Raw genomic sequence first — 23,097 nt, 5'->3', positions numbered from 1 at the left:
GCTGTGGGCCTGTTTTATGCACTGGAAGATGTTTAGCAGCACCCCTGGCCTCTACCCACTAGAAGCCAATAGCAGGAGATAGTCAACATACTCAAAATATCCAAATCAATAAAGTTATTGGTAAAAATGAAGAATGTGTCTTTTATAGAAAAAAACTAAACGGACTTTTTGGCCAACCCAATACTTTGAAGACCTGCTTTCCCGATTTCCATCAATTTCAAGTTCCTCACCTGCAAAGTGGGTTTAATCACCATGTCATAGGTTATGAAGGTGAAAATAGGTATTTGTAAGGTAGCCCAATGATCTTAGTGTCCATTAAATGCAACATGGTGTCAACTAGCGTTTAATCCTAAAGCCGGGTTGAAAACACTTGTAACAAAGGCAAAAAACTAGTACACGTAATAAAGGTAAAAGCTCTAAGACACGTCTGCAAAAGGCAGCTCGACAGCGGTCAGGGTTTTGAAGAAAGGGAAATACGCAGGAAATTAACACGGGGCGTTCGGTAACTGACAGGCTGCCCTAGCGACCACACTTCCCAGCAGCCCTCGCGCAGCCAGACGCCTTCGCGGATTGGACGCCTCCTCGGGAGGCGTGTCGCGGGAGGGGACGGGCGCGAGGCTCTGTGGGTAGGAGACGGCGGTCGACAGAGACGCCATTTTGTGGAGCGGCGGTACCCTGTTGGAGATTCTGAGGCACGAAACCGCTACTTCTGCAACTCCGACCCTTCCTGAAGGTAAGTGTGGCGGCCGGCCCGAAATGGCCGGCCGTTCTTCCTGTTGGGACCGGCCTTGCGGAGCCTCCCTTTGGGCCGCGGGCGGGCGGCTGCCGAGCCAAGCGGATCTCTCGGGGGGCTAAACGGCCCGAGGCGTTGGAGGCCCGCGCTGGTCTTCGCCGCCAGAGCTGTCAGCTTTCGCAGTACGCTCTCCCGCCCAGCTCCGGGCCTGTTTCGTTCGGCCTCTGAGCGAGTCCCTGTCGCGACGCCCTTCCGACCCTCCAGCCCAAATGAGCCTGGAGCCGTCGCGGTCCCCCGGGTTCTCCCCGGCGATCCCGGCCGCTCTAGCCGCCATCGCCCCGCAGCTGCAGCTAATAAGCCCTCTCCGTAAGGCTGCTCTGTGAGGCCTAATCTGTGGGCCGGGAAGCCCCTGGGGCCGGGAGGGGCGTGTGCAGGGAGTTGGGGAAAGCTGGACGCCCCGGCGGTGGCGCCGCCATCTCGGCCGCGACACCCCACGGAGGTGGGTCTGGGCAGCGCCCGGGAGGCCGAGGGCGGCCGTGGCGATTCCGCCCGAGGCCTCGTCGCTCCCAGATGATTCTCCTCTATTAATTCTGCAAATGTTCGTTGGGTGCCTGCTCCAGAGCAGTGTCTCGGGCCTCGCAGGCAGCGGGCGCGTCCTGGCCGGGAGCGGTGGGTTATCGGCGCCCGGGGGCTGCGGCGCTGCGGGGTCGGCACTGGCTCCCGGCGCGGCGGGCATTGTTAACCCAGACTTAGGCCGAGGTTTGCTCCTGCCGGACGGAATCAGCCGTCGTTGGTGCGCACGGAGTGGCTTTCAATCGGCTCAGCATCCCCCGCTTCTGATTTTAATTAATTTTTTCATCAGAAATTTTAGAGTTTCATGTTTTCCCTGGTATTGATGAAGACACTGTGGTTAGTGTTTTAACGGCCGTCTGCCCCGCTGCTGGAGTTTCTGCGATGCGGAGCGAGGGAGGGAGCTCCTTGCAGCGCCGTCCTTTTTGCTTTGTAATCTCCGAGCGGGAACGGGGAAGGCCTGTTCCGCCAGCACCTTCTCGGGGCTTGTCGTTGAAGGTGGAGTCTGCTGTGATGATGGAGTGTGCTTCGTTGTCCTGCCGTCCGCGCTGTGAACAAAGTGTAGCAGGACTTGAGTGTGGACAGTTGGTCCCCCTCTACGGTGTCGATGGCGTTCAGAGCTCAGTCGCTTCCCAGCTGACAGAAGAATGGGCTTAAGCGGCCTCTCAGACTTGCAGCAATCAATCTCTCTTCTCTCCTAGAGAAAAACCAGACTCGAGCCTTGTGAAGCGGTGAGCTAGACCTGCAGGGAGGCCATGGGCTCAGACAAACGGTAAGTTGCTACTGTCCACGCCTTTCGTTCGCTTCAGTGTCTCAGTGAAGCCTGAACAGTTTCGTGAATTGCCTGTTCATCAGACGGATGCTCGCGGGCCTGTGCGTGCCAGGCCGTGCAGCCAGCGCGCTAATGACCCTTGCTGCCCCGAGCATGCGGTTTAGCGAGAGAATCGGTGCACTCCCTGTGTGAGCCGTGCTGTGAGAGAGAGGAAGTTGAGGGTGCTGTTGGAACATATGGGCAGCGTGTGTTTTTTTCCTGGAAACGGCCAGGAAAGCTTCCTGGAGAAAGTAGTCTCTAAGAGGAAGCCTCAAGGATAAGTAAGAACTCGGCAAAGGAGTGCACGGTGCCGTGAGTCCCCGAGGCTTCGCCGTGCGGGTGACAGCGCCTGCGGAAGCCCGGGGACCCACACTCCGGTGCTCTGCACACGGCCTGGGCGCAGCAGTGAGCGGTCAGCGAGTGCCGGTTCTCGGCATTGTCCCCTGCGTAGCGAGATGACCCCGATTTACAGAGCTGAGAAGTGCTGGCCTGCGGGTCGCATACAGAAAAGCTGCTGAGGGAGTAGTGGAGGGTTAAGGTGAGAGAGTGTTTGGCTCCTGCGTCCTCTGTGGATTTCTGTCCCCCAAACCATTGGATTTAAACATAGACCCTTCTTCACTCACCTGCCTCCTTAGTATTGAGGCCAGTCCCAGTAGCGGGTCACACCGATGGCCCCGAGGCACTCGGGAAGTGTGCGTGTCACAGGATGTCGGTATTTTAATTCTGTGTCAGCAGTCCGTGGTTCCAGAAAACTTACATTTGCCTTTTTAGGGCCTCTCCTCCCCACCTTCACAGCCATGAAATAGTCCTAGACGTGTCACAGTCACTGATTTTTTTAAGTCTGTATACGCTAAAGGAGGCCCTTGTAAACCTGTGCTTTGTCTTGTCCTTACGAGCAGTTTTATGAACCTGGCAAACAGTTTATGAAAGAACCCTGTGTGCCTGTGGTCAGATGGGTCCAAGCCTCGTGACGACTTTCAGCGCCCCAGTGCTGCCCCGGGACCGGACAGAAGCCGGGGCCGCGGGGAGTGACGGTCTCTGGCGGCGCCAGCCGGGTCTGACCGGGGAGCTGCATTGTTAGCTGCCTGCTGGGAAAAGGGCTCATTTAGCTTGCCCACGTGGCCATGGTGCCCTCGAGAGAGCGGGCGCGTCAGGATGGGCTTTCCTCTGAAATTGGGTGAAATGCTAATAGTTTTTTCTTCCTGCCTTCGATCACTGAGGTCAAAGTCAGGGGAAAAGGGGGTGGTGTGTAGACCACAGGCTTGGGGGCCGTGGGATGCATTTGAACAGCCTGGCCCTTTCTCAGAACTATTAAACCCAAACATTCGATAGCTGTGTTTTCAGATTTAGCATGAATTCCTAAAAATTACCTTTGCATTTGGGGATGTAAATGCCTTCCCAGTGGTTGTCTTTGTGAACCAGAGTTGAGGGATACATTTTAAAGGATGCGTAAAACTACTTGTATGTGTTGTAAACTGAGCTGTGGGTTTGTGTTCAGCCGTGTTCTCTAAAGGCACCAAGTGGGATTTACCTGCGAGTGAACAAAAACCCTTCTCCCCGCAGAGTGAGCAGAACGGAGCGCAGTGGGCGGTACGGGTCCATCATCGACCGGGACGACCGGGACGAGCGCGAGTCCCGGAGCCGGCGGCGGGACTCTGACTACAAGAGATCCAGTGACGACCGCAGGGGCGACCGGTACGACGACTACCGAGACTACGACAGCCCAGAGGTGAGTGGCTGGCAGCCGTGCATGGAGTTGTCAGACTCGTGAACTGGCCGCACTGATCCTCCAGGACCCTTGAGACAACTGTCCCGAGAGTGGAGGTCTCTCCTCTGGAGCCTTGTCATTCTGGGATCTCTTGATCGACTGTGCGCCTCAGAGACAAACTTGACCTTGTCGTAGTAACGGAGGCGGGCCATAGGGCTCACCGCGCACCCGACGCTTCTCCCCGCACTTCCCTTGCGTGGACTCGCTTGGGCCTGCCCGCCCCTGCAAGGCGGGTGGTCGGCCCGCTTTAAAGATGAAGCAGGCGGCTGTAACGGCGTGCCAGCCCAGGGCCCCGGGTGGTGTTTCTAGAAGCTGTGGTTTCAGCCGCCTTGGCACGCCTTTCTTCATATTCCGTTCATACGTGGCATTGTCTGGAAATACTTAAGCTGCCCGTGTAATTTTGCAAGTAGTTTTTTTCTTTTTCCACTTTTCTCACGCACATACTCTCCACACTGCGGCGACAGGTAATGGTGTTCATCGTGCGTTGAGATGCTGGGCAGGGAGGTGTGGAGCACCCTCCCGAACCGAGCGACTGCCGGCGGGGCGTTTCCGGGTTGGTTTTGCTGTTTCGGAAAACACCACGGAACCCATTTTCACGGGAGGCCCAGACCGGAGGGCGGGAACCCAGGGTGACTTTAACTGCGATTTTGTTTCTCGCGCCTCAGCGAGAACGCGAAAGGAGGAACAGTGACCGATCCGAGGACGGCTACCACTCGGACGGCGACTATGGCGAGCACGACTACCGGCACGACATCAGTGACGAGCGGGAGAGCAAGACCATCATGCTGCGCGGCCTCCCCATCACCATCACGGAGAGCGACGTAAGGGGGCAGCCCTTCTGACGGGCGGTTGGTGGGCACCACGGGCTTCGACCTTCTGCCACTGTCTTCCTGTGTTTCTGTTCTGTCTCGAGCTGATATCCCAACTAGTGACATAGGAGGGGGGCAAGCCCCCAAAACCCGAATTTATGTATGAAAACCTGTGTGTGTATTCTTACATGTTGAAACTTAAGTCACCTTCAAAGCACTCTACATTTGATGGAATACCTCTAGTGAGACTTTTTTCCACTGCTCCAGTTTTTGAACTCATCGATTTTGATGCCTTTTGGTGTTTGTGCTGTTTCTGTTTCACCTCTTCCACACTGGCAAAAAATGTTTCCTTTTGAGGACTTTTTTAATCGGTGACACAAGGGTCGCTTGGGGTGAGGTTGGGTAAACAGGGAGAGTGGAGCGTGCCACTTTTTGGTCAAAAACTGCTGAACACTCCGAGCAGTGTGGTGGGTGTGCTTGTAAATCACCCATGAAAAGGGGAAATGTGTTGAAAGAGTTCTCAAAAAATATTCACTGGGGTCGAACGCAGCCTCTCACAACAGCACCAGCTGGTACGCTGATCCACATGGGTTCCTAGAACTCTGAACTAGCAGGGGGAGCCTGTTACAAGGGGCCCGTCCTCCAGAAGATAATTCCAGGGGTTATAGGGGGAGGAATCTCCCCAAAAAGAAGTCTTTAGGAGAGACTTCTCTCAATTTAGTTCATTTATTCATATAAATTGCCATTTACCTTTAGGCCTTGAAACTCAGTGTAGAATTTTCAGATGTTCCTTAACTACAGGGATCAGGCCTTGTTCCTGCAATATCCCTTAGAAGGTGCTGAGTCTATTCTTACTGAATTGGTTACTTACTTGCTGAGCATGTGTCAGTAAAAACACTTTCTTCGTGATCCGGCCACCCTTTGATTTTCTGAAAATTACACTGTTACCCATGGGAAACGCCTGAGAGGCCTGTGACAGAGGAAGGCCTGGCTCCCCACTCCACCGACTGGCCAGCCGGGGCCTTGGCGGCCCGGGCGCTGCCTGGTGTCTGCTGGCAGCTCTGGCCCCCGCCCATTCCTTCCAGGCGTTCCCACTGCCTTCCTCCCCTGCGGGCCGCCGGGGACCTGTGCTGCATCGGCCCCTTTTTTCCATTTGAAGCTGCTTTTCGTGAAGCCTTTCCTGGCCTGCCAGGCAGGCCTCCGTCCTCGGTCTCTTCCCAGGGCACCGAGTCTGTGCGTTCCTGCAGCGCTCCCGCTGTGTGGCCGTCCCCACGCCCGTTTCACTCCCGCCCGGGACCGGAGACCCCTGAAGGCGGGCTTCCCTGTGGACTGGGCGTCTGTCCCCAACCCCGAATGCAGGGAACTGCCCGGCCAGTGCTGGTGAAGTGAATGTGCTCTGATTTGACTGAGGCCAAAGGCTTTTGGTAGGAGAGAGGTGGCTGGGGAGGGGCTGTCGGGGCCCGGTGCTGGCGTGTGGGAAAGCCCAGCTGAGCGTGAAGGCGTTCTCGAGGGTGTGGCCTGGCTGCAGCGGTGGCGCAGGTTGGGTCGGCGGCAGGGCGGCAGGACGGCGTGGCGGCGGGTGGGCGGCGAAGGCAGAGCCGTGCGGCCGCAGTGAGCACGAGGAGCAGGGGTGGGCGGTCCCGAAGGTGCCGAGTGAGGAACGTGGGCTTGTTTGTCCAGCTGTCCCCTTGAGTCCCTTGGGCCTGCGGCCCTGGGAGCCCACAGAGGAAGTGGGTGGCAAGTGGAGGGCGACGCCCTTGACAACATTCGGAGGCCTCCCTGCTGCTGGTGAACCGAGGTGGTCGTGCTCCTGTGTTCTGGGCTTCTCTGGGGGAACAGAGGTCTGGTTGTCGGGGTGGAACTTCTGAGGTTCCCGAATGCTACACAGTAGCCTTAGAACTTTGCTTGTTGGGATCGGGAAAACATTTTCAAAGTGTAGTATTTAATCTCTTTGGCTTTAGTTCATCACTTTCATTATTGTTTGCCTCTTGAGTTCCTCCTCCACTGACTCACACGTGAATCCTTAGAGTAACTGTCTTCAGTTACTGTGTTGCCGTGTGTGTCACTGTGTCACTAAATGTGACTAAAGTAACTGTCTTCAGTTACTGTGTTGCTACGCGCGAACCTGGATCTGGGGTTGGGTCTGGCTCGGTGCAGCGCTTCTCTTACTCTGTGCAAATGGAGGTATGGTTGGTTTTCCTCAGCTGCAGTGGGTTGTCTATGCCAGCGGCCAGCCTGCGGCCTGCCGGGGACCAGGCCGCACAGCAGGAGGTGGGCGGGGGCCCGCACGTGGAGCTCTGCACGCATCACCGTCTGGGCTCCGTCTCCTGTGTGCGTCCCGTCCCCCTGCACCGCCGTCCATGGAAAAATTGTCTCCCATGAAACGGGTCCCTGGTGCCGAGAAGATTGGGGACCGCTGATTTATGCCGTCACTGCGAGTTCGCCACTGTCGCTCCTGAGGAAAAGACCGAGCTAGGCTGTCGTGGCCTCTGGACACGCTGTCGTCAGCCTTGTTTCTGTGGACTCACTCAGAGACGCCTCGCTGAGTGTGTGCTGTTGGCTTCGTGGCCTCCCCGCGCCGCGGAACACCAGACAGCACCACACTGCGTGCGGAGAGCCAGTCCACGGCGAGGGCAGCGACAATGGGGCGAGCCTGGCTCCGAATGGATTGGAAGGGGCCCCCGTTGGTAGTGTGCACGCCAAAGCCCGGGCGGGCGGCCCCTCGGCCAGGTGCTCGTGCCGGGGACGCTCAGCTCCCTCGCAGCGAGCGCTCGGCACGTGTCTGCAGAGGGGCACGAGCACGCCGCGGGGGCGCCCTGGCCTTGCCGGCTTCGTGCGTGGGCACCTTTCTGGTGCGGCGTCCACCAGTGCCGCGTACCGACCGCACGTCCTGCGCTTGGCCTGCACAGCAGGGGCCGCAGAGGCTCTCGCGTTCTCCAGTTTGGCCCCATTTTTCCCCTGGGGGTGTTGCTTCCTGGCGTGGTGATAAAGACGCTGGTGTATTTCTTATTGCCCTTTGCAGTGAGGGCTGGTCTGACACCAGTAAGAAGCCTGCCCGCCAGAGCTGATTGATTCTCGTAGGCCCAATTAGTGTTTGTTTTGATTCATTAGGAGCCTAACTGTGTACGAGCTTTGTCAGTTTCAGTATTAACGTGAACATAAGAAAATTATTTCTCAAGATGCTGTGCAGAGAATACTTTTGTTTGTCTACAAAAAGAGAGGAGTTTCTTTTTTTGGCTGTGGAATCTTTTTTTTTTTTTTTTTTTTTTTTCTTTTTTTAGATTTTATTTATTTTTAGAGGGGGGAAGGGAGGGAGAGAATGATCAGTGTTCAGGAGAAACATCAATCGGTTGCCTTGCACACCCTCCACTGGGGACCTGACCTGCAGCCCAGGCCTGTGCCCCGACTGGGGATCGAACCGGCGACCTTTCTTTTGCTGCGCAGGATGAGGCCCAACCCACCGAGCCACACCAGTCGGGGCTGACTGTTGAGTCCTGATCAGGTCCTTCATAGGGCAACGACACGCCCTCTGCCTCTCTGGAACCTCATGGTCCGCCCCGGCCGGGTGCTCGGGTGGTTGGAGAGTCGCCCCGATGCGCCGGGGTGAGGGTTCGATCTCCTGTCGGGGCACGCACAAGGGTCAGTGACGCATACGTGTGGGGAACGACAGACACCTCTCTCTCTCTGCCGCGCTCTCTTCCCCCCCCCCACCTCTACCTCCACCTCCTCTCTTTCTCAAAATCAGTAAATAAAAACATTTGTAAAGTCTCATTTTTTCCTGGTCCATTAGAACAAAGGGCAGTGAGATTACACTAAGGGGGGGTTGAGGACGGGGCCCATGAGCAAGACTGTGCCCCAGGGTACACAGCGCCTCAGGGGGCGGTCCCAGGGGCCTGTGAAGAACGTCTTTAAGGATGCAGCAACACAGCAATTGCTGTGATAATTTTCAGGTTAGAATAGTTGCTATATTCCCATTTTTGAGGCATTGCATTTGGGTGGTAGAGGTTCAGAAATTGGCCAATTTAGCGGTTGGTGTAGCCCCCGTTCTTGAACTTTCTTCGGTGTGGAGCGGTTTGTGGCTGAGGCTTTAACTGCGAATGTGTACAACCCCGTGCAGATCCGGGAAATGATGGAGTCCTTCGAAGGCCCTCAGCCCGCGGACGTGAGGCTGATGAAGAGGAAAACAGGTGAGCGCTCACTCGGTCCCGCCGCTCTGGTCTCTTCCCCGCTCCCACCTCAGCCCCTAAAGACCGTCCGGTACCCCCAGCCTTCAAGCACATGAATTCGGAATGAAAGGTTTGCCATGGCTAAGGAATGGGACTCTTTGAAAACGATGTTAGGAAGCATCTGAGGACCTTTTTAAAACCTTTGCTTTTAGGGACCTTCCTGCCCCTCGGTAAGTAGCGATGTATGAGCTCCTTGTCTGTAGTCGGTTGCATGGTTACTTTTTAAGCGTGGAATCAAATCGAGTGGCATTAGCTCAGGCGGCTTGGTTCCTTGCCATGGCAAAGTATCAAGAAGATCCCCAAGTCAAGTCACATTTGTAAAGCTGCTTCCCAATTGGCTTTGTCACGCAGTGTTGAAGCAGTGGGAGAGAGATTCGCCTGTTGTAAAGGAACTGACTAACACGAGTATCCCGTCTATATCTGAATGCTGTCTCTAGGTGTAAGCCGTGGTTTCGCCTTCGTGGAGTTTTATCACTTGCAAGATGCTACCAGCTGGATGGAAGCCAATCAGGTTGCTTCACTCACCAAGTCTAGATACTCATGAAAGTGGAACAAGTCTGTACAATTTAAAAAAAAAGGTTGAAGGAGTGGTTTGTTCCAAAGGAGTGACTTTTAAAAGAGAAAAGCTTTGTATACATTAAAATTGACGTGACCAGAATAAATATAGTACCAAGGACCGCGTAGCACTATTTGCTCTACCTCAGACCCACCTACCTGGCAGGCCTTTGTTAACCGCCGAACACCTGTCTGGTAATTAGCGAAACATCTAGATGGCCCTGTTTCCCTCTTATGTTCCTGTTCATCGTGTCCGTTGGGAGTAATCTTAGAATACCCAACTCTCGGTTTTGACAACGAAGAGAATATAATAGAAGTCCGCTGCGGGCATTTTGTAAATAATCCCTTGTTTCTGCTTGGAGACAACGAACCTCTGGGAGGCATTACTGCCCAAAGGGGTCTTCCAGGCCCGTTTAAGGACCTGCTGGAATTTATGGACAAGGAGCCTGATGAGATTAGCCCGGGAGCTGGTGTCCTGCTGCCATCCAGTCTAGTTAGGGAGGCAAGAGCATCCTAATCTCCCTGGGAATGCCTGTGATAGCCTGTTCAAAGCGAGTCATCCGTGGCTCTTTGATGTGGCATTAACTGAAGTACCAGGATAATGTCCAGTGCTTGGCACTCCGATAACATTTCGACCAGAGCTCCAAAGCACAGTATTGAATGCCTTAACCACGTGCATTCTGGGAAGTTCTCTGAACTCCTGTTGCTTTTCTGCAGCATTTTGTGATTCATCGCCCATAAATAAGAACGTCTTTGTTACTATGTTACCATTTATAACAAGACCCACTCATTTTGGTTGATTTTGTTAAGATGTTTAAGCCTCATTGTCTTAACCCAGAGGTGACCACCTGAAGTTACAAAAGTAGAGCTTCCTTTGTTTCGTCCCGCGGACACCGCCCTAGGGAGTTGAGAGCGTGCCGCGGGAGTCTGTCTGCTGGACGCGGCAGCGGCTCTGCCGGAAGGACTTGACCGGGAACTTAAAACTCCTGGGAAATTAAAGCCTGTAAGACACTGAAACATCCCCACAATTTTAATGTATACAAAGCTGTGTTCACGTGTAATGCTTTATTACAGTTCGAATTCACTCCAGAACGAAAAGGCCAACAGGATTAGGGACTCACGCAGCGGTAGTTCGGCGTCTCCCCCGCGCACATCCCTCCCCGAGGGATGAGCCGTTGGCACGCCTCCCAGCTTCTCTGTTTCCGCTTCCGCACCACGCGAGGAGCGGACGGCCCTGCAGCTCTCTCCCTCCTGGCCAGGCGTGCAGTCTTGCCTTTAGACGTTGCAGAGGCAACATGCACGGCATGTCTTAACTCTCCCAGGATTTGCAAGAAACAAATTGCTCAACAGTATGTATGTTCAGAGGGGTTAGACTCCTTTTAAAAGTCTGGACGTCTAACCTCCTACTTGAATCCGTTCTAACAGTGTCAGAACACCCCACTCCCTCCCCACCTCCCCTCGAAAACATCTAGAGAAGAGGCGCTCCTGTGAAATGAGGAGTCTTTGGGGGCAGGTGCGGGTGTGCTCTGGGCTAGACTGGCTCAGCTTGGAGCTCGGAACTGTTACAGCTCGGCTCCCTTCGGTCGCCTGGCCGACCTGAAGGATGAGGCGGTGTACACGCAGTGACGAGTTTTTCCTGCCCCCTTGAAGAAACTTCATTGGCCTCCTGGTTTCTCCTTTTGAAGAGAGTACCACCTATTTCCATGAAAAACACATCTGTCACCTAGGATCTGTCACCTAGGATATTACGTGCTTGCAGTTGGCAGGAAAAAGTCTCATTTAGCTGTTTTAGAGTCGATGGCATTCAGGATAGTCCCTCCCGGGAAAGACACGTCACCAGATCCCCTGTTCAAACGCATTCCCCCCTTGTCTCCCAGAAGACACGTCCTGAAGCAGGAGTCGGGGGGCAGGGGACATGCGAAGGCTCGCACCTTGCATAAGGCCGGGGGCCTGGGGGAGAGGTGAAGCGGAGCCCGAGGACACCGTGCCGAGGGCTTAAGCAGGAGGCACCCTCAGAGTTGGGAGCGTTGTGTTTTCTGCTTTTTGAACTAGACCGTCACTCTCAGGCAGCCTGTCAATGCCGAATGTTAGGACTTCTGTCTCCGCCGGAGACGCGGCCTGGCGCATGTCAGCGTTTAGCGTTTGGCAGCTTCTCAGCACTCCCTGACTCCGTTTGCCTTTACTCCGCACCCCATTCTCTTGCTGCCTGTCTGAAGGATTGGATGGCAGAGCATAGGTGGCGGTGGTTGGTCCTCCCCGTATGTTGTCCATTTAACTCCAGAGCACTGATTTTTCCGAAGTGTGCTCTGCCCTGGGAAAATGGACGCACGTTCCCCACAATGGGAATAACTAATTACTTTTTTTTTTTTACAGAAAAAGCTGGTGATTCAAGGGAAGCACATTGCAATGCACTATAGCAACCCCAGACCTAAGTTTGAAGACTGGCTGTGTAACAAGGTACGGCTGGGTTCGGCCCGCGCGACGGGACCGCGGGGTCTCGCTGCCTCTGTGCGTGTGTGCGCCCAGAGAGGAAAACGGAAGGACACGGCCGCCCGTGTTGGTCATGGGGTGGTTCTTGTGCTTTGTGACTTCCTTCAGGTCCCCCCGTGTCCATATTAGAGCACAGGACCCCTGGAACACTGGAGACTGGATTTGTTAAGACTCAGGCCCTAAGCCCCGCGTTTTAATAAAGATCTTAGGTTTATTTCACTCTATAGTTTCTTGAGTGTTGAAGCTCTCGGCTTCTGGCGGCCTCTTAATGACACTAACGAAAGTCCTTGTGACCCTGCCTCGCTAGGTGAGGTCTGTTGTGCTCCAGCACACCGTTTTGACCTTGGGTATTGCCATTGACACTGTGAGAGGGCTCTGGCTCTCGGCCCCACCCGTGTCCTGCGTTCTCTGCATTGCCTGTGCTCACGGGGCGGTTGGCGTCCGCCTTCTGGCACAGCGGGGAGCTTTGCCATGACTGGCTGTAGGTGTTTGGCTGAACTGAGGCTACCCCCAACTCGATAAAAATGGAATTCTGCTTCAGAATATGCCAATTCTTGTTTTTCTTGGAAGAATTGACATCGCAGAGCATTCCAATATTTAAGTTCATGCTCCTTTCTCTGGGATACGTGGTGTTACGTGGGTGCTTACTGGGCGTTGCCATGGCCTTGTTGCTCTAACCCACGTCGCTCCTGGTAAGCCTGGTCTACTGAGAAATAACAGATAAAAAATTTTTTTTCCAGTGCTGCCTTAACAATTTCAGGAAGAGACTAAAATGCTTCCGATGTGGAGCGGACAAGTTTGGTAAGCCCAGACCCAGCTATGTGGAATGTGCATTAAAACCTGGCCGGCAGGGCCCTGGCTGTGTGGGTGCGAGGGTCACAGCACCATCCTGCACGCCGAAGGTCAGGGCTTCCGCCCCCAGTCGGGACGCTTTCCCTGGGTTGCAGGTCTGATCCTGTCTGGGCAGGTGCAGGAGCCAAACCGATAGATGTTTCTCTCTCTTCCCCGCTGTCCCTCTCTAAAGTCAACATTACCCTCAAGTGAGGATTTAAAAAAAAAAAAAAAACCCCTGACAAATTGGGTTGTCTGAACCTGAGGAAAAGTGGGGCATTTAAAGAAGGGACTTGGACACTTCCCTTCCACTTCCTCACCGCGGGCTTGGTGGGTGCCGCCGGCATCTCCCAGAGGCGCCCGTGTTCCTTCCGGCCCCAGAGCTGAGTGCCGGCCCGGCCTGCCTGCTGCGTCTGCTCCTCGCTAGTCCGCGCGCCCGGTTTTTGCGTTTCACATTTATCGTGTCAAAGTTCATGAGGCTTTATTATGGCCACAAATGATTAAAAAAGGAAATTATTTACTTAAAATTAAGACGTTGGGCCCTGGCTGGTGTAGCTCAGTGGATTGAGTGCGGGCTGCGAACCAAAGCATCACAGGTTCGATTCCCAGTCAGGGCACATGCCTGGGTTGCAGGCCACGGCCCCCAGCAACTGCACATTGATGTTTCTCTCTCTTTCTCCCTCCCTTCCCTCTCTAAAAATAAATAAATAAAATATTTTTAAAAAATTAAGACGTTGGGATTGTAATATCTGTCTGTCTTAGTTACTGAGTCTCCCGTCTCCTTCCCTTCCCTTTTGTAGACTCGGAGCAGGAAGTGCCCTCTGGGACCACGGAGTCAGTCCAGTCTGTGGATTACTACTGTGATAGTAAGTCCGAGCATAACCTTTGGCCTCTGCATCAGAAGTTGAAGTTTTTGTTTTCTTGCCCTTCTTTACGAGCAGCAGCAGCAGCAGCTTCAGGTTGTCCCATAAAAGATTGGGTTTTAGAACCTTCTCCATGTCACAGTGAAAGGTACACTAGGCACCTCCTCGGACGGACCGGCTTGTGCCTGAGCGGCCCTGAAAGCACTGCTGCTGGGGGGAGGCTCGCGTGTGCCATTGGTGTCCTTCCGCTCCCTCCGCAGCCATCATTCTCCGAAACATCGCCCCGCACACGGTGGTGGACTCCATCATGACGGCGCTGTCCCCCTACGCGTCCCTGGCCGTGAACAACATCCGCCTCATCAAAGACCGGCAGACCCAGCAGAACAGGGGCTTCGCCTTCGTGCAGCTGTCCTCCGCCATGGTGAGGCCTCGCCGCGGCTGCCCTTTGCAGAGACGGGACCTTAAAAGGCAAATGTGGTTCATCCGATTGGGATGCCACACCGGGAACCCAAGTCTAATGGGCTTTTTCGCGTTCTCTTTCAGGATGCTTCTCAGCTTCTTCAGATACTACAGAGTCTCCATCCTCCCTTGAAAATCGATGGCAAAACTATTGGGGTTGACTTTGCAAAAAGTGCCAGAAAGTGAGTTGCTCCCCGTGTCCTCATTTCAAACGGCTGTGTGTGCGCACTTGCCCAGGGTCCCTTGGCTGACTGCACCCGCGCTCCCTGCGCTGAGGCCCTGTCCTCTGGTCGCCAAAGCCGGGGGGGACACAGTCGTTCCCCTCCTAGAGCTCAGTGCCCCCTGTCCTCAACGGCCAGTTGCCGGGAAACCTCAGAGCAGGACAGAGGCAGACAGGGTGGACACCTTGGGAATGTGCACCATGCAGACCGATTCAGAATAGTGCGAGCCCGCCCGGAAACGGCCCTCTCCTTCCGGAACAGCGCCGCCGATGGCTTCGTGTGCCCAGCGCTCCCGTCTGGCGGTGCAGCTTTCTCGTTTCTGGTGTCGTTGCTCGTCCAGCAGACACCTTATTGGATGGCAGGGCACCAAGTAGAACAGTGACAGTGTGGGGACACTTGCCCACTGGGGACATTGCCTGTGGAGACCCTCCTCGCTCCGAAAGGTGGCCTTGCTGGCCCTTGAGACCTCCCTGCAAAGGCCGCAATGAATCGCTGTTTCCGTGGCCATGCGGGGTCGCGGGGTGGTTACTGGGGTGGAGTCACATGACTGGATCCTTGTGGTTTCAGAGACCTGGTCCTCCCAGACGGTAACCGGGTCAGCGCCTTCTCTGTGGCCAGTACAGCTATTGCTGCTGCCCAGTGGTCATCCACCCAGGTGAGGGGGAGGTCTGTTTGCTCAGAGCGGGGTGGGGGTGTCGCCCGCGGTTCACGGCAGTGACCTCCCTGCGGTGCTTGCCTGAGCAGCTCCCCGGCACGTGCGTGGGGAGTGCGTCCTGGCCTCTCTCCTCGGTGCCCGCTGAGCGTGTTTCCTCTCCCTCTGACACTGCAGCCCCAGAGCGGCGAAGGAGGCAGTGTGGACTACAGCTACCTGCAGCCGGGCCAGGATGGCTACGCCCAGTATGCTCAGGTAGGGAGGCTTGGCCGGCGTGCGACTTCTGGTGCCCCGAGCGTGCCCGAGGACAGCGGCTCTAACGGTGGGCTTTGCTCTGCAGTACTCGCAGGACTACCAGCAGTGTTATCAGCAGCAAGCTGGAGGGTTGGAACCTGATGCGCCATCTGCATCAGGTAGAAACTCCGTCTTCCTTCTCTCTCCCGTTCAAGCAGCTGCGGTTGAGGAGGTGCTCCTGCACGTTCTAGGAGGCCCGCCGCCCCAAGTCCCTCCCCGCCAGCCCGGGGGCGCCTTCGGGGCTGTCCCCGTGCCTCGGGCTGGGGGCCTCGCCTCTGGCTCCCCTCTCTGTGCGCTCAGGCCTCACGAGCGCCCACGCGGGCTCGGGTGACCCTGGAGTCTGGGTCCAGGGTCCTCCACCAGAAGGGTTGCTGTAAGAGGCTTTTGCTCAATTGTTACTCCGGAATTACGAAAGCCTTAGAGTTACGCCTTTTCTTGGCCCCAGAGTAGATACGGACTCTTTCTTTCTTCTTGGCCATCACAGAGAAACGTGTAACTGTGTGTCATGTTCTAGCCGGACCGTACAGATGAGAATGGCATAGGTGCGGGGTGTCTCGTGGGAACGAGGGTGTTAAGAACTGACAGAAGGCTAGACCGGGCATTACCGACGAAGGCGCTTGGCTCTCCCTGACCCCCGGGTTTGCGTCACAGGCGCCGCAGTGACCACCAGCTCCGCAGCCGTGGTGTCCCAGAGCCCCCAGCTGTACAACCAGACCTCCAACGCGCCCAGCTCCCCGGTAAGCCTGTCGCCCTGTGTCCTGGGTACGGGGCCGGGGGCTGTCGGGGAGACGGTTTTCTGGACAAACGCCTTTCGTGCTGTGTGAGCCGGGGCCGAGGAACACACGCTCCAACCTCACTTCTCCGTCTGATCGTATCAGATAGTCCGGTTCCCTCGTGTGTGTGTGTGTGTGTGTGTGTGTGTGTGTGTTTAAGATGTGCGGTTCCAAACAAGGGGTACTTATGCTTTCCGCGTGCTTCGACCTGGCGGCCAGTGGGGAGCGTGTTGTGAGCGTGCGGCAGGCTCCGGCGCCGCCTCAGGCCCTGGCTGCAGCGTGGGTGTCGGGGAGCCCGTCCTCCGGGATGGCTGCGGTGGTTCGGCTCCCCCCGAGGCCGTGCGGCGGACTCACGCCGAGCCGCTGTTCTCCCCAGACCGAGGAAGCGCAGCCCAGCGCGAGCACCGGCACGCAGGCCCCCGCCGCGCCCCCCACCGGTGTGGTTCCTGGTACCAAATACGGTAAGCCGGGCCTCGTGGCGGGCTGTCGACAGTGGGAAGGTGCTGGTTGCTGCCTCTGTTCAGTGAACCGGAGTCCCCCTCCCTCGGCGGGCGTCAGGGGGACCTGGGGTGTGGGAGGAGACAGCGGGTGGCGCCTGCCGCCCCTCGCAGCTCAGCGTGGGGCCGTGGTCCGTTCCTCGTTCCTCGCGGGCCGACTGTGTCCGGTCTTGTTTGCAGCCGTGCCGGACACGTCCACCTACCAGTACGACGAGTCCTCGGGATACTACTACGACCCGACGACGGGGCTGTACTACGACCCCAACTCGCAGGTACCAGAGACACCTGGTTCCGCGCGGTGCACGTGGGAGGCGTGGAAAGAAGTAGCCCCTGCCGAGGAGCAGGCGACCCAGACTAGTCTTCAGACCCATCAGGATGGGATGTTTATATCTTAGGGTTTAAGTTTATAATTTGTGGGTCAGAAAAGCTGGGGAGATGTAGTGCACCCACAGAGAAGTGTGCGAAACCGAAGTGTGCAGTTCTTCGTTTCCGCTCGTGCACGCCCGTGTGCCAGCCGGCACGGGGGCCACGGAGACCGCCCCTGGCGTGTTCCCATGGTTCGTTCTGTGGAGTCAGGTTTGTAGGTGGCTGCTAACCTTGCTGTATAAACCTAGATGGACATTTCCAGGTGTGTTTTCACTTCTATATATCCTTCTTTTAAATCAAAATGAAATCACGTAACCTAAAATTCACCATTGTGACCATGTGGAGCGGACGATTCCGTGGCCCTGGTGTCCTCGCAGTGTGGTCCAACTGTCACCACCGCCCAAGTGCACGACGCTCTTGCCACCCGAGACACGCCCTGGGCCCTGGCCCCGGTGACCACTCTCTGCGGCCGTTCCTGCGGTCTTGCCTCTCCTTGGTCGTTCAGATGAATGGGATCGGTCACCACGTGACCTTTCACGTCCAGCTTTAAGATTTTATTTATTCTTAGAGCGGAAAGGAGGGAGATGAGAGAGAGAAACATCAAATCGGTTGCCTCTCACATGCCCCCTACTGGGGGCCTGGCCCACAACCCAGGCATGTGCCCTGACTGGGAATCGAACCAGTGACCTTTTGGTTCTCAGGCCAACACTCAGTCCACTGAGCCACGCCAGCCAGGGCTTGTGTCCAGCTTCTTTATAGCAGCCCCATGTGTCTCGAGGGTAGAAATTAGCAGATACGTGGAGTGATGTTTTATTTGGGGTGCTGTATGTGATTTTTAAAGAGGAAAAGCAACTTTAACGCTCCATAAATAAAAAACTATTTATGGTCAGGAGCTGTATATATAGAATAATAAAACAAGTGCTTTTAACAGGAACTTGGCATTGGGCGCTCGTGGGTGTCTGAGAGAGTGAGGTGGGAGGTGGCAGGCCCCTCCCGCGCGGGCCGAGCCTCCGCAGGCTGCCTTCGCCCTTCTCCCCGAGGGCTGACCTTGTCCCGGGAGCTGCTCTCTGCTGGACACAGACGTTGTGACTCCTGTGTCTGGCCCACCCCCTTCCCTGGAAGACATGTAACAGACAGTCTCTCCTGGGTCCTTTGGGGCAGGTGGAGTGACAGCCTGGGGAGTGAAGAGGAGCGACAGGTGCCCCCTCCCCAGGGGCAGCTCTCCCAGAGCCCTCAGGTGCAGCCCCTCGTCTGCCACCTCCTTCTGGGCACCCGAGCTAGTGACTCAGAACCCTGTGTCTGGTGGCCTCGGGGTCCGGTGTTGTGTGTGGTTGGAGCTGGTGACAGCTGTTTGCTGCCTGTTGTGGGGTGTGTACTGGCTGTCGGGGTCCCCTGTCGGCCCAGGGCTCAGGTCGGTGGGAACCAGACTCCGGAGAAGTGATCACGCTCCTCTGTGGCCCCGGAGGCTCCCCGCCTTCGCCGGCTGGTCGGTCCTCACCCACAGCGCAGTGGGCGGCCGCCCGGGGGCAGGGATTGCGCCCATCTGCGGTGGGTTGGGGGGGGGGTGTTGACGAAACAACTCCGATGGGCCTTTTAGACAAAATACTTCTTTGAGTTGATGGTTTGATGCAGCAGAGAGTCCACATCCATTGTCTCTCCCCCAGTACTACTACAACTCCCTGACGCAGCAGTACCTGTACTGGGACGGAGAGAAGGAGACCTACGTGCCTGCCGCGGAGTCGGGCCCCCACCCGCAGGCGGGCCTGCCCCCCGCGAAGGAGGGGAAGGAGAAGAAGGAGAAGCCCAAGAGCAAGACGGCCCAGCAGGTGGGGGCGCGGCCCGGGCACCTGCGGTTCTGTCCGCGGCATCGGGCCTGAGTTTGTTTTGTTTTTGGTTGTAGCACTTATGTTAGCTCTGTTTGGATTCTTAAAAACGGCCGCACACCTTACATCCAGCCGGGGGCATTTCTCAGTTTACCGCGCCGTGTCCGTCCGTCTGCCCGGCGTCTAGCAGGAGCCGGGCTGCCGAGCGGCGGTCGCAGTGCCTGGCGCGGTGTCCCGGCTGGCAGTAGGGCGGGCGGGGCCAGAGGGGGTGACAGCGCGTGGTTGGGGTAAGACCCCTGACGGCTTACCGGACCGGCACAGGAGCCGGGGTAAGTGCATTCTCAGTGTCGGCGCGGACATAACCGTCTTCCGCGGTGGGTGTTTTGACACCAGATCGCCAAAGACATGGAGCGCTGGGCTAAGAGTTTGAACAAGCAGAAAGAAAACTTTAAAAACAGCTTCCAGCCCGTCAGCGTCTCGCGAGAAGAAGAAAGGAAGGAGTCCGCCGCGGCCGACGCCGGCTTCGCGCTCTTCGAGAAGAAGGTGACGGCGCCGGGAGCGGCGGGCACGGTGGCGGGGGCTTTCGCTGGCCGGGGGGCTCACGGCCCGCTCTGTTTCCCAGGGAGCCCTGGCCGAGCGGCAGCAGCTCATCCCGGAACTGGTGCGGAATGGGGAGGAGGAGAACCCCCTCAAAGTAAGGAGGTCACAGGGCCGCCTGTGTCCTGGATGGAGACGGGGGCGGCGGGGGTGGGGGGGGGGTCTCGGAATCACAGCTGCGTGTCAGCTGCCGTGAATGCTGCCTAAAACGTGCTCTGCCCAGCCTTGCTGGGCGTTTGGAGCAGCTCCTGCCTGCAGACGCCACGTTCAGGGCTTCAGGTAAGGGGCACAGGGGGGAATGGGGCCTGTGTTCCTGGACTCGGCTGATTGGGGTTGATTGCAGTTGTAAATAGGGTTTTTATGACGTGGAGAGAGAAAGGGAAGGCAGGAAGAAACACTTTACTTGGTAGATGCTAGTCTGTCTGGACCGTGTCTCTGCTTGGCCGTATTTGGGGGTTCCCTCCCCGTGCAGCCAGCGGCTGGAAAGCAGCCGTCCCAAGGGCCGCACGGGGGCTGCTGCGTGTGGCGTGCATGAGGTGGGGCCCGGGCCACCCCGGGGCATCTGTGCCACCGCGGGTGGTGGGCTACTCCAGCCAGATCCGCAGCCATGACTGTCTTCCTCCTGGACGTGCCCGACGCTCCCCTCCTTCTGTCCCCAGAGGGGCCTGGTTGCTGCCTACAGCGGCGACAGCGACAACGAGGAGGAGCTGGCCGAGAGGCTGGAGAGCGAGGAGGAGCGGCTGGCCGACTGGAAGAAGATGGCCTGCCTGCTCTGCCGGCGCCAGTTCCCCAACAGGGACGCCCTGGTGCGGCACCAGCAGCTCTCGGACCTGCACAAGGTGACCGACCCGGCTGCTCGAGGCCGGGCGCCGCGGTGAGGGGGGCTGTAGTCTTGGGGGGAGGGGCTGTGCCTTCAGCTTGTAAAGAGCGCCTGGAGGACGGTCAGACGAGGTCTGCCCGAGGCCTGCGTCAGGGAGTGGAGCACGGCGGCCCCACGCTCACCGGGCCCTGGGTTTCTTGCTGTAGGTCGGTGGGCTGGGATGTAGATAAGAGTCCCATACGGCTGAGCAGAAAGCGTAAATGTGGGGCTGTGACCGTGTTACGGTGTTTCGGATCAGGGTGCCCTGGGTTCTCACCGAGCTGTCACGCCTCTCCTACAGCAAAACATGGACATCTACCGGCGGTCCCGGCTGAGCGAGCAGGAGCTGGAGGCCCTGGAGCTGCGGGAGAGAGAGGTGGGTGGGGCGAGGTGCCGCCAGGACGAGCGTCTTGGGTTCTGTGCCTTTTGCTTCTGTTGGTGGCACATAGTTTTAGGTCCCAGGCCCGGGAGGCTGTGTGGGCCCAGGAGGCTGTGTCACGTGCTCAGCGCTAGCCACTGGGGCCGACTCGGCCCTGGGGTGTGCCAGGAGGGCCCGCACCGTCCCTGCATGAGCGCACACGGACGGGACGCCTGGGACCACTCTCGAGCCCTGAGCGCCAGACGCTGGTGAAGGACGCGGCTTCTGCGGAGGAATGGGGGCTCCTCCAGCCCAGCCGCGGGGGGCCTTCCGGGCAGCAAGCCAGGCTTCAGACTGGGCCCAGGGGACAGCAGGGCCCGAGTGCCAGCGATGTGAGAGGAAGCAGTGGGCGGGAGGCCTGGGGCCGGTGATGCGTGGGGGTCAGTGTTACCGAGGCAGGATGAGGCCCGCCGGGCAGGGGTCAGACTCGAACAGGACCCCGGGGGTTGGAGACGAAGCAGGGGGCAAGCCAGGGAGGGTCCTCTCCTGGGGTCACTCTGAGCATCTACAGTTAGGGTTTGCTCCTTCTCTCTCCCCTGTTTTCTCCACGGTTCGTGGTGGCAGCTCCCCAGGGACTGCCGAGCAGGTCTCCGGGGGCCTCCCGGGCGGCGTCTGTCCCTGGCGGTGGGCCTGTCCACAGGCTGCGGGCAGGGACAGCCCTGCGCCCCTCCCCCGCTGGGGCCCTGGCAGGCTGCGGGGAGGGTGTGACGAGCGGCGGCGGGTCGGGGAAACTGCCGCTGAGGGCCCAGTTCTGCGCGGGTCCCCGTCTGTCTCTGACCACCCGCCGGGCCGGAGGCGGCTCGGCACCCGGAGGGGACCGGGTGTGTGTCGCAGACCGCCCCTGGAGGCCGGCTCCGGGTTCCGGGAAGACCGGAGGTTCCGGAGCAGAGCCGCACGCGGCGTCCCCGCTGGGCTGTCGGGGCCTCAGCCGTGTCTGTCCTCCCGCGTAGATGAAGTACCGGGACCGGGCCGCCGAGCGACGGGAGAAGTACGGCATCCCGGAGCCCCCGGAGCCCAAGCGCAAGAAGCAGCTGGACGCGGGCACTGTGTATGTGTGGTGAGCCCTGCGCCTGCTCCACCGGGGCTCGAGCCGGTGGGGTAACTCTGTGTTTGCCGCCGGCAGGAATTACGAGCAGCCACCAAAGACGGCATCGACCACAGCAACATCGGCAACAAGATGCTGCAGGCCATGGGCTGGCGGGAAGGCTCGGGCTTGGGGAGGAAGTGTCAAGGCATCACCGCCCCCATCGAGGTGAGCCCGCCGCCCTCCTTCCCGGTGGCGCTCGGGAGGCCTGCGCTTGATTTCCGTGGGCTGTCGGCCCCTCGGGGCAGGCCTGTTTGTCCCCTGCGGACTGCGTGTTTCCATGTCCTTTGTCACAAACAACCCCTGCCTAACGCCAGCTCAGACCCACGTGACCTGCATTGGATTTTTACAGGTACTTGTGCTGTGCCTGCCCCCTCAGTGGTTCTGGTCACGTGTAAGGCAGAGTACAGCACAGTGGGGTTTTCGTCCCTGGCGAAGCCCTTCAGATGGTCAGAGCCCACCCCCCCGCACTGACTGGCCCTCTAGACGAGACTTGCCCCCAACCCCACCCCCCCACCCCGAAGCCTGGCAGCAGTGCCCGGCCAGCCTTTTGCCGACCGCGCGTGCAGGGAGCCCTGCCGACGCCAGGCTGGCCGTCCCGCCGTGGTCTGCGCCCGAACCTGCCGGGCCTCGGGGGCGTGTTGGGGCCCCAGCGTCCGGGCACAGGTGCTCGCTCAGCAGGCCCTGGGGCCAGGGGAGTGGAGCGTGGCTCTCCGCCCGTCTTCCTCGGCTGTTGTACGCCTTCCGTCCTTACACCTGCTCCAGGTCTGCAGTGCGGGAATCTTGTCTTCAGATGGCACTTCCTCTGTGTCTGCTGCTAGTGGGGGGCCTGGCTCGCGGGGAGCGCTGACAGCGGTTTTGTGCCCCCAGGCTCAAGTCCGGCTAAAGGGAGCTGGCCTGGGCGCCAAGGGCAGCGCGTACGGACTGTCTGGTGCCGACTCCTACAAAGATGCCGTCCGGAAGGCCATGTTCGCCCGGTTCACGGAGATGGAGTGAGGCTCCGAGAGAGAGGAAGAGGAGCAGCAGCAGCTCCGAAGGCACAGAGAGCAGGCCCTCGCCTGAGTCCCTCTTGCCCCGTCTCTGAGGGCACGCTCGTCCTGTTGCGGTCCCAGGGCGAGCCACGTCGCTCTGCAAGGCTCCCCGCGGCGAGGAGTTCCCTCCAGGGCTGCCGGGTGAGCGCCTTCCTGCCCGCCCTGCCGGAGGACACGTGGGCCGGCCGGGGCACCTGGGCTTTTCCGCCGCGGCGTGCGTAACGCGAGGTACTGTGTCCCCCGCGCAGCCCGGCGTGGCCCCGGCCCCGCGCTCCGGGCGTGTGTGCTGGGTGCCCTGGTGTGAGACACCAAAGCCCCTCTGTCGTCTGTCGTCGTGCTTTTTCTCGGCAAAAGCCTTGTGTATATT

The 23,097-nt window shown here is 58.1% G+C and overlaps 1 protein-coding gene across 1 annotated transcript; it reads left to right on the top strand.

Annotated features, from left to right (window-relative positions):
* The first annotated feature begins 599 nt into the window (after positions 1-599).
* On the top strand, positions 600-22,701 carry RBM5 (RNA binding motif protein 5). Its single transcript, XM_028517895.2, is given in 26 exon segments — positions 600-733; positions 2,005-2,075; positions 3,678-3,843; positions 4,548-4,703; positions 8,809-8,878; positions 9,355-9,428; positions 11,846-11,929; positions 12,703-12,763; positions 13,594-13,659; positions 13,917-14,077; positions 14,200-14,297; positions 14,904-14,991; positions 15,166-15,243; positions 15,329-15,401; positions 15,934-16,019; positions 16,432-16,516; positions 16,733-16,824; positions 18,583-18,744; positions 19,135-19,284; positions 19,364-19,435; positions 19,998-20,177; positions 20,499-20,573; positions 21,566-21,663; positions 21,739-21,752; positions 21,755-21,867; positions 22,570-22,701. Coding segments are annotated over 25 exon segments (2,445 nt in total). The 5' UTR covers positions 600-733; positions 2,005-2,058; the 3' UTR covers positions 22,696-22,701.
* Positions 22,702-23,097: the final 396 nt, after the last annotated feature.

The sequence above is a fragment of the Phyllostomus discolor genome, chromosome 7 (assembly GCF_004126475.2).
Source record: "Phyllostomus discolor isolate MPI-MPIP mPhyDis1 chromosome 7, mPhyDis1.pri.v3, whole genome shotgun sequence".
NCBI lineage: Eukaryota > Metazoa > Chordata > Mammalia > Chiroptera > Phyllostomidae > Phyllostomus > Phyllostomus discolor.
Note: the sequence above shows the minus strand (reverse complement) of the source record. Positions and strands in the feature narration are given on the sequence as shown.